The 11261-nt window shown below is 23.8% G+C and overlaps 1 protein-coding gene across 1 annotated transcript in view; it reads right to left on the bottom strand.

Moving 5' to 3' along the window:
- Positions 1 to 3543: 3543 nt before the first annotated feature.
- LOC129963186 (phosphatidate cytidylyltransferase, photoreceptor-specific-like) overlaps positions 3544 to 11261 on the bottom strand; it is a 28898-nt gene continuing 21180 nt past the window's right edge. The window contains exons 10-11 of the mRNA XM_056077349.1: positions 9518 to 9621; positions 3544 to 3982 (exon numbers count right to left, since the gene is read on the bottom strand). Of these exons, the coding sequence (XP_055933324.1) occupies positions 3868 to 3982; positions 9518 to 9621 (219 nt within the window). The 3' untranslated portion in view covers positions 3544 to 3867. The remainder of the gene's footprint in view (positions 3983 to 9517; positions 9622 to 11261) is intronic.

Genomic DNA, 11261 nt, shown 5'->3' with positions numbered 1-11261 from the left:
TATAATGATATTTATATGTTCCCAAAGGCCAGAATATATAAATTTAAAGAACAATAACAATAATAATTGCTTTATATAAATTAGAAAAAAGTTACTATTTTATTGAAATTCACAATACTTCTTTTTCAAATATGGAACATAAATTACACAGAATATTCTAACAAAAATATTTGTTAAAAAATTAACAAAGAACAGTTTTAAATGTATAAGAACAAACTTTGTAATATATTATTTACTTCTATTAAAATATTCCATAATAGAATAATTCAAAAAATGCATCTTATTTCATTCAAATAATGAGTGCAATTTTTAAAAAATCCTTTAAAACTAATTAAAAAAAAAAAAAAAGACTTTCAGCAATTTCTTTTTTCTTTTCTTCCGATTTTACTTTTTTAGTTCAAATTAAACATGGAAAAATAATCCAGAAAATTGTTACAAATTTCTTTACTAAAATAATATTACAAAAATGCCTTTAAAATATTGTATTGCATTTTGTTGACTCTTAAGATTTAATGAATTATTCTTTAAGAAGAAATAATGAATTACTCTTATTTCTTCTTAGTAAAAATACTAAATTATACAAAATATATGAATTCTCCTATTTAAATTTCTAATGACAGATTAAATCAGAAACTATTTACAATTCTTTGGCCATGAATATGTTTCAAAATAACATGAAAAATAAAAAAAATAATTGCAGTTTTATTGGATATAGTTTGCATTATGGCCATTTCATTTGTTATTATAGTTTCAAAATACCTTGTAACATTAGCATGATTCCCTGCTTAAATTTAAAAAATGTAACCCTGACCCTCAAAGCAAAAGACACCTTGCATCAGAAAACTTCTTTCACATTCAAATTGTCTAACTTTCTCAGGTAAATATTTTTAGTTTGTCTTCCACGTATCTTTAAGCTTGTATAATTATGTGAACAATTGGTTCCTAAAGAGAATAGCATTTAAAATTAATGGTGAAATAAAATTATTAATATTGATTTGGAATTATGCCTAACTAGAATACTAAAACTTCCAGCGAAAAAGCAGAATTTGCATTATGTTTGAATGATTTTAACAAAGTTTATTATTGCTATATTATCATCTTTAGTCTTCCTCATTTAAAAAAAAAAATCATTTATAACCCTCAAATACTTCAAAATGTTTATGAGAAACAGGTTTAGCCTTAAAATTTTTTCTAAATCTTGGATTACATGATTATTTGTAACATTCTGTCTTTACAAATTTCATGTAATAGCCCACTTTTAATCATGCAGTTGGATAACAGGAGACATGCTCATCCTAGTTGAGAATCATGCTTCATGTAAAAAAAGAACATATAATAAGAGGCAAAACAAATAAGCAAATGTAATGGCATATAATATTCCAATTACAATTAAATTATCACACTTCACATTAGAAAGCACAAGAATCAAATAATATACTCAAAAGTAATTGTAAATATTTTGATATTTATTTTTGCTAGTAAAGTCAATTTTGATTTTTTTTAAATATCTAAATTGTTATTTAGATATACAAGCTAAATAATCATAATAATTTTCCATGGCATTAATAAGCAAATTAACCCAAAATTATTGGCTATTAAAAAAATACTGTTCTTCAAAATTAGTATAATACAATATATTTCAATTATTATAATCATTAGAATCAAATTTTGAGCTGAAAATGGAAATTCAAGTTAAAGAAACAAATAAGAAAAGATCAATTGAAAAATTTCTCCATAATTTACAAAGAATCTCTAAGTATGCCATAAATAATGAAATATTTCATTAATATGATAGAAATTTAATTTGTTCTTTAATGGCAAGAAATCAATGTACATTGAAATAATTCAAGCTCAATCACAAAATATAAGATATTTAATAATTCTTTAGTATAAAAATGAATTTGATTGCTTAATCACATGATTTAAGGATAAGTAGTAAAATATTGTCTTTATAATTTTTAAATTACACAGCTTAAGCAACCTAAAGAATTCAGAAATTTTTTTCCTTAATCTAAGCTAAAAACAAGATTTTTAGGAAACAATATAGATCATCATTAAATAAGTAGCAAAGCAAAGAAATAATACTACAAAGATATATGAATATTTAACATAAACTACAATGAAACCTTTTAAAAATCCAGTTCTTTCTATACAATTCATTAATTTTTGTGAATAAAAATCAAGCTTTTTTTTTTGCTTTAAAAAAAATTATATTATCTAATTCATCTTTGTGTTTACAATAACTTTGGATATTTTCTGATGCAATTTCTTTAATCATCTTTTCATAATTCAGACACTTTTTGGAAGCAAGCAATTAAAGCAAATTTAAATTTAATAAGAATTTCAAAAATGTTGATTTAGCAAATCACTAAATCTTAAAGAGATTGCTTATATTTTACCAAATCATGATTTTTTTTCCTGCTGATTTTGTGTTATTATGCCAATTTCACTGACTGTTAAATGATTGCTGCAATTTAAACATAATCAGAAAAGAAAACTGCGAGGTTAAATGAAGCATGTATCATTAAATAATTAAAACTGTACAGTGAGCATATACTTTTGTTGCAGTTTTTTTTAATATAAAATCCATCACTTTCAATGTATGACTGTTGGCATTTTTAAAGAAGTTTCATTGTAATGAAATGTATTTCCACCATTATATAGTTTTCCTTTAATTCAGAAATATATTAAAATCCAAAAAGATAAAAGGAATACACAAAATAAATATAAATATTCAATTTAATGAATATCTAAATTTACATATCTTAGAGCCATTTGAATGAGTAATAAAATTAGCCCAGTAAATTAGTTTATAATGGCCTGTCTAATATTTAATGAAAATGCAAAAGAATAATATAAACAACCGTTATTTGACATCTGAAATTTCATTTAAGGTTTTTAAATTGCACATTTTTATGCTTTTAGCTTAATTAAAAGTTTGTTTGAATGAATCTGTAGAAAAGAAAATACATCTTATGAATATGAAACACAATTTGATGACACTTAAAAAACATATAAAAAACAAATAGATAAATATATCTCAATATAATATACACCATAAATTACATTACATAAATACACACTTTAAACTTTCTGTACAATAAAAACTACATATTTTGATCAAAGCCAAAACCAATATAAAAATGAGCTTTTCATACAAATTAACTCACTATATTGCTTTAAACATTACCATAACAAATGGCAGATGTTTTACAAAATCATCTTTGTCAATTATACATATCAAACATTTTAGTTCAAATATCTAATTTTTTTTTAAAATTTTACTTTTATTATGTTCTTTATTTAAATTAAATCTTTAAAAGTTACCATTATTTTCATTTTAAAAAAAGAGCTAAATACATAAAAATAAATGACAATAAAAGAAAAAAAGGAAAAATGTTTTACAGTTCAAGGAAGTCTTTTTTTTTTAATTTGTTGAAAAATATTTAATATTGTAATAACCACAATTGCATATATCAATAGAATGAATATTGCAATTCTTATATTATTAAAATTTAACATTTAATTAAAAGATAAGCAGTTTTTTTGAAAACATTTTTAGTTTAGACTATGAAAATTTCAATAGAGTGCAATCCTGTATAAGCAAAGCATTGAAAATACAGAAAAAGTACACTGACTACAAAGGCAGAAATACTTAGAAAATTGTTTAAAAAAAGAGTTCAGCTACTCTTGAACTTATTTTTTTCATTGACACTAATGAATAAACACATTATTGCCTGGCAATTCTAAATAACTAAGAAATTGGCACATCACATGCTACTTATTTATAACAAGAGAGTGGACAAAATGAATTATATAGATTACTTAAACTTGTTGGGTAAGAATCACATTGATAACTGCAGTATATCATTGCAATTCACCCTTGGATAGAAGGTGATCTTTCAAAGACTGGAATATATGTAGCTGTTGGTCAGTTTTTAGCATCAAAACTTGCTGTAAAAGCTTCTGAGGGTTAGGAGCCCTGTGGACATAAAAACAGCAGGAGGTTAAAAATATTTTAAGCAAGCTGATTTTTGGTTGCTGTTTTTAAAATTAAGTGTTAATATATTTCGATGTTTTCTGTATTCTAGTTTTTCATAAAATGGTAAAATAAAATTTTTTTATAGAGATTTTTTTTTTTAAGAACCAAAATGTTTTTTGGTTTTTAAAAACATTAAAAGAATCTTATACATTAAACCCACACATTAAAAGAATCTCACATGCAACTCAGATAAAAGTATACAGAAAAAATGTTCAACAATTATTGCCTTTAAAACAAAAAACAATTAGAAAGAAATTTGTCTATTTGTTTTTGTAATGATGTTTGATATAAGCCCAAAGTTATTTAACCAGTTCATTGCAAAATTTATTTTCAATAGATCAAGAGATGCATTATCAAAATCAAGTGATGATATGTATACATATAAAATGCAATACAAAAAATAGCAAAGAAGCAAAAGTAAATATATTGATGGTACAGTTGGTATAAAGTTGGGGAAATGTTTTTCACAGAGATATGTCAATTTTGTAGCTGTATATGGTTAACCAATATTAAGGTCTGAATAATTAAAAAAGTAAAAAGACCCTATAAGAATTATATTGTTTTGATAAATCAAAAATTCCTAAGGGCCTTCATAGCACGTGGATTTTATTTAATTTATTGCAATCTAATTTACAAATAATTCCCAATATGCAAGTAAAGTATGGGGACTACACAATTCAAAATGATCAATTTTGTAAAAAGTAATACATTGCACGAGGAATAACTTCTACACCAAAGAATTTAGCCTTATTGTTTTTTAATTTAAGCAAACTTACTGATATTATAAAGAAAATACAACAGTAAATAATATTTATATTGCCTCTAACTGAAATTTTGAGTTTTTATATTGAATTGTAATTTTTTATTTTACATGATTTGTATACATGTTAGCCAAATCAAAATAAAAATTTGTTTGATGTATATACACATCAAATGCAGTGAACTGGTTAAATAAAAAAATAATAAAAAAACTTTATTAAAAATGTGCATTAACTCACAAAAAGTTGTTTTTAAGGATTGACTTTATAATATATAATAAAAATTAATTTCTGAAAACACATAATAGATTTTTTTGGGGGGAGGGAGGGGGGACCACAATTTAGATTTATCAATACCATATAATTATTCCAATTTAAAAAATAAATCTCAAAAACTGAATCAATCAAATGCAATGCTTTTTATTTTATACCAAAATAACAGTAACAACAAAAAAGACCCCCCCCCACAATAAAATCTTTGACCTAAAATTTTAACTTATAGATATTATTTCAATTTAACCATTTAAGGCAAAAATAAACAGTAGGGATTTATTTATTTAAATTAATTCCTGTTTACTGATTATTTATTATTTTCTGAAAATTTTAAATAAAAAAAATATTCTTACTGCCTTTTTTGGTTTTAAAACTAATTTTTTGTTCTTATTGAATTTATTTTTAATACGAATTTTAGGGTAATTTAATTTTTTAAAATAATGTCAGTTTCAAATTAACAAAGCATTATTGAACATTATACGCATAAAACAACAGTAAGTAAATATAGTAACAGAAAAATTTATAATTTATATTAAAAAATTAACTAAAAACTCCATAAAACAAAAGTAAATGGGGAAATTAAAAAAACTGTTTTAAAAATACTATGAATAAACAATCTTAATTCCAAATTTTAAAAAATAAAATATTTTAACATCAGTTAAGATTTAAGATAAATCTCATAATTTTAAGCAAATTAAATAAACACATTCTTAAAAATGTTGAAAGATATTTATTAATATAATAATTCATGCAGCTTAATTTTTACCAAGAGCATCTTTAAAAATATGTTTAATGCAGCCTAATTTCTAATTCCAGCTCTAGATTTTGCTTTGAACAATGCTACATACAATGACCATGTAAAAATATTGCATTTTGATCATGAATAATTAGACCAACTTTTTCAAAACTCTAGCCTTGTGATTTATAAATAATCACGATGAAAGCAAGCCTCACTAGAAATTGCTATCTTTCCAATATAAATGATATATCAGTATCATTTTATTGAATCAGTAATATTATGTGACATATAAAAAATATGCTTTTTTTGTAACCCGTCAACACCTTAACATGCAAAATACAGCATTCAATTTTACTGATCACAAACCGAAAACCATTAATGGGTAATATGTGTATTCCTTAAATATTCAAAAGATTGCATGCTGAGAGATGAAAAATTTCCATCACTCGAAAAAAGGTAAACAAAATGGAAAGCTAGTCATTAGTGTTGCCATTAAAGGTGGGTGTAAAAGTAGAATTAACAAATAATATTGTTTTAAACATATTTGCTGTTAATCAAACTTTTACTTAACTCTTTTTGTCACCATTTCACCATCAGGTGCAATATAAATATTTAATATGACGTAATAATAATTTTCATTAAATATTTCATGTAACACTGGCAAAACAAACCTCAAATACTGTGGGTTAGATGACTTGTAATCTACCAATCACAAAGCAAATAAAACACAATGTTTACATAAATATTTTTTATATAATAGATATATTATATAAAGTGTTTCAAAAGAATAGTAAGAATCTGAGAGTTTCAATAGAAAGCTACAATATCAACAACTTGATATGAAATCAAAATAACATGAATGACAAAGTAAAGATATTGAATTAGGAACTTTTCTATAGAATATGCTTCATATTCAGCAGATTTTTACATTAGCACAAAATTATAAAGTGTAATTAAAAAAATCTGTAATGAACTTGAAAAAAAATATTTTTAGACATTATTTTCTATTACATTCTGCATAATAAAGCAATATATTGCATTTTATACACTGAATATTATTTCTAGAGAAAATAACAAGCAGTAAAATTATGCTAAATTATAAAAAAATACTAGTCTATAAAAACATTAACAAATACATACCACCTTTCTCTGAAAAATATAAATTTTATCTATTACTTAGTAATTTTATATGGTTATAGAGGGAGAAATTTTTATTAAAACTATAAACTGTAATTAGAGAAAATATTATAACATGAATAAAAATTTATTTATTTAAATATTTTTAAACATAATCTCTATGCACTTCAGATTTCATAAATCTTTTTCTCCACTGAATCTTGTGACATCCCATTACAAATATTATTAAGAGAAATAATGATTAGAAATTGATTCTGAATTTATTCTGAAATAATAAAACAGAATTACTTTATATAACAGAATTAAAAAAAAATAAATCATGAAATAACTTAAACATTATCAAGTCAGAAACGTGGGCTAATTATCTATAATACTAATAAAAAAAAAGATGTATCCTTGTTTGAAAACTAAATGATACATTTTGAAAAATATAGCTTAGAAAGCATCTGTGACTGAGACAAAGTTAAAATAACATTACAAAAGAGAGAAAAAAAAAATCCCAATAGAAATAATTTATGGGATAAAATAAATTTTAAAGTCAATCAAAAATTATTTTGAAAATTAAAAGTTACAAAATAAAAAATAATATATGCACATATAATAATTTTCTACAGTATCGTTTTTTTTTTTTTGGAACAATTTGTCATCTCGACACATTTCACTTCCATATAGATGTTTGAACATCTCGTTACTAAATAAAATGCTTTCTTTTGAACTACATAAATGTCACATGATATTCTATTAATTTTTAATACCATCCTGTTGATGAGTGCATCAAAATAATTCATAGAAGCATTTAGAAACTCACAGAAAAATAATATGAACTAATTGAATTTTTTACTTATATTTGTTAAATTTCTCAATTACTTATATTTAGGTATATAGGATGGGTCATTTTTACTCATTTTCATAAAAATAATTAAAATCTGTCTGATTTTTTCCCCTTGCAACTTGCACAGACTATTATTCATTCTACGAGATGAGCTCATATTGAACTTCATTTTATTTAATGTCTTCTAATGTTAAAGACTTATGAGGTACATTTATCTCTATTGACATAGCTCAATTTGATGATTAAACATCACAAGAAAATTAGTCCTGCTAATAGTTGTGTTGGAAAAATTCTGATATGGAAAAGAAAGAAATAATTTGGAACAACAAAGTAAATACACAAACTATTGTTTTAGGCTGCAAAAGTTGTCTTGTCTGGGCATTCAAGAAGAAAATACTTCTAGAGTGATGGGGAAATCAAAGAAGCCACACAGCTTTATTCTATCACTGTTCATAATACAACATTAAAAAAAGGAGTCATTTCCAAGGCATTAAGGTAAGATTTTTGAATTAAAAATTTTGTAAGGGGCCATCTGTATATTGAAATAAGAGCAAACTTAAATTAAATTTTAAAACTACATCAAAAGTTATTCCTGGAAGTCAAGTTTCATTAGTTTATATCTATTTGTTTCGAAATTATGAACTAATAAAATTTGAACTTTTTAAAGTTTTTTAACTTTAATTAAATTTTAAATTTTTAACTTTTATTTATATCTTAAAAACTTATAAAGTTAATGACCTAAATTCTTTGTCAGTAAATTACAATGTATTCTACAAATTTTGCACGCATATTTAACATGAAAAAGATAATTTTTAATATGTAAAAAATTTTACAAAATTAAGAGTTTAAAAATTTTCTAAATTGCAACATACTTAAATTTTGGCATAAATTGGACAAGACAATTTTATAAGGATATGCAAAATTTCAGCCCATTCTTAACAGTAGTTTTCCCATTACATTAAGTTTTCTGCATGGCTTCTAAAATGATCCGCTGCTGATCATGCATTCCTTGAAACAAATATTGCTTTCTAAATTGTTGTAATATAAAAATATATTTAAAAAATTCACCACGGCAAAATGCTTTTTCCACTGTCAAAATATATTATTAACAGTTGCTACTTTTAAATATTGAGGATGATATCTTGTCTTTGTAATAAGATAGAATTTTTATTCATCAACTCATACAAACACAACTATTATAAAATTTTAAAAAATCAAATGTGATGAAAAGAACTGAAAGAAAAATATGTCAAGTGTGATTAACTACACCATTGATGTCAAATTATGTAAACTCTTCAATATTTGTTACTTCAATTCGTATTGCAATGTACTAGATGAAATATAAATGAAAACCACACCAAGTATGAAATTTTCCCATTATGAAATTAAATATATTTTTCAGTTGAAAATTATTTTCATTATTTTTTTTTCCTCTGCTACTCCCAGGATAATACATATCTATCACTTTATTGTAATGCTGTAATCAAGTGCAAATCAATGGGATTTCATATAATTTCACATGTTAGCTAAATTTGCATGAATATTTATGGATTTCTGATTCTAAGGCCAAAACCTACTATTATTATCATAACCTGTAACCAATTAGGTTTCATATATGGAGGAAGTAATATGTGTTCTTAGTAACTTTTTAAGAATTAAAATATGTTTATTTGTAAGAAATGGGAATCCATGAACAAAGCTGCATCTTAAGCAAAATTAATAAATAGAAAACAAACCTGATGAAGCTTGATATGTACACATTTACAAAAGTTGCCATGAGAAACTGACAATCAAATCTATCCATGATTCCACCATGTCCAGGAATGATATCTCCAAAGTCCTGCAAAACAATTCATAATTAAAAATTAAGCTGAAATACACAAAGAAACAAAAAATAGATGTTATAAGTTATAGTATTGTCAAATTCTTAAAATTCAACAGACAAAAGCAGATACAAGTAATGAATAGATTTTAATACTTTTTAACAGATCAATAAGAAATGTGACAAAGAATAAAAGAAATTTGATAAAAATCATAATGACATTTATGAAAATATTTTTCAAAGATTACATGATTGCAATGTTTTATCATACAAGAGTAAAAAATCTTTCTCTTATAACAGAAAAATTAATTAATATTTAATTAGAACATTATTTAAACATTTCAAGAACGGAATAAGGTAATTCCTCTTCAATGTAAATTTAATAACTCAATTAAATTAGAAATAAAAAAAAAGAATTAACATGAAACAAATATTACATACACATTTTATAAACATTAAGCACATTTCTCAACTACTTTATTACTCAATTATCATTTGAATATAAGCATGATTATTATACTATGTATCCGTGATAGAGCTAAAAATATTGCAGAATGGAAAAAGTAAGCAAATAAATGGAAAATTAGTTAATGAATATAATTTAGAGATGAAGTTAATTACCTACATTATTCATAGATTTTTTATATATATAACTGAATGGAATTCGATTAATTTATTCTAAAAATTCTTCAGAAAATTACAGTGATTTCTTATTATATTTATTCATATATAATATCAATATTCTTCAATCAACATTGCATACTTTTAGCATTTCATATGCATACACACTTCCTATATTTATTTAATAAGTAGTTCATTATCCAATGCAAGAAACGTTTCATTGAAGAAAATAGTAAATTGATAAGATATTTCTGTATTATTGAAAATTCTGATGTATATCCTCTTCATCATGTTATTTACATAAGTGGACTTTTTTTCTTTGCCTTGTTAAAGCTAAACTTTGATTTTACTTCTGGAAAATTAAATTTTTCATTTTAAAAACCTTAAATTTAGAGAGCTGCAGAATAATGAATTGATTATTTTATAAATAAATTCAGTATTCAAATATGTAGTAAATAAATCACTTGATCTGATTTAAAAAAAAAAAAAGTGAGCAATTTTTTAAAATCATTTAAAATAATAACACATTTTACAGTATTAAAATTCATAGCAATGTGCAGTACTGTGCAAATTAATTAGGACAAACACAAAAATTTTCACAAATGTTGTTTAATTAGTATAGGTTAACTTACATGCATAGTATAGCAATCTAATACAAAATATGTCCTCCTCTAGCTTGAATCAGATCCTGTACACGGTTTGGCATGGATTCCACTAAATTAGAACATTTTTCTTAAAAAATATGCTTGTCCCAATTAATTTGCACAGTACTGTAGGTTATTAACTTATTTAGAATTACCTTAATTGCATTATATTTAGGAACACTATAATAAATGGAGTAAAAGTGCAGTAACAATTAAGTCCAAAATTTTTATCATAGGTTCTTTTTTTAATATATTTTTTAAATTTCCAATTATTTAAAAGTTTTCGCTTAGTTTAGTTATATTAACGTCCCGTTTGAAGCAACACTAGGGCTATTTTGGGACGGACCTCGTAATTTTGAACCATGGTCAGATGACGAGGATGACACCTGAGCT

The sequence above is a fragment of the Argiope bruennichi genome, chromosome 3, assembly GCF_947563725.1.
Source record: "Argiope bruennichi chromosome 3, qqArgBrue1.1, whole genome shotgun sequence".
Classification (NCBI taxonomy): domain Eukaryota; kingdom Metazoa; phylum Arthropoda; class Arachnida; order Araneae; family Araneidae; genus Argiope; species Argiope bruennichi.
This window is presented reverse-complemented; position numbering and strand designations above follow the sequence as displayed.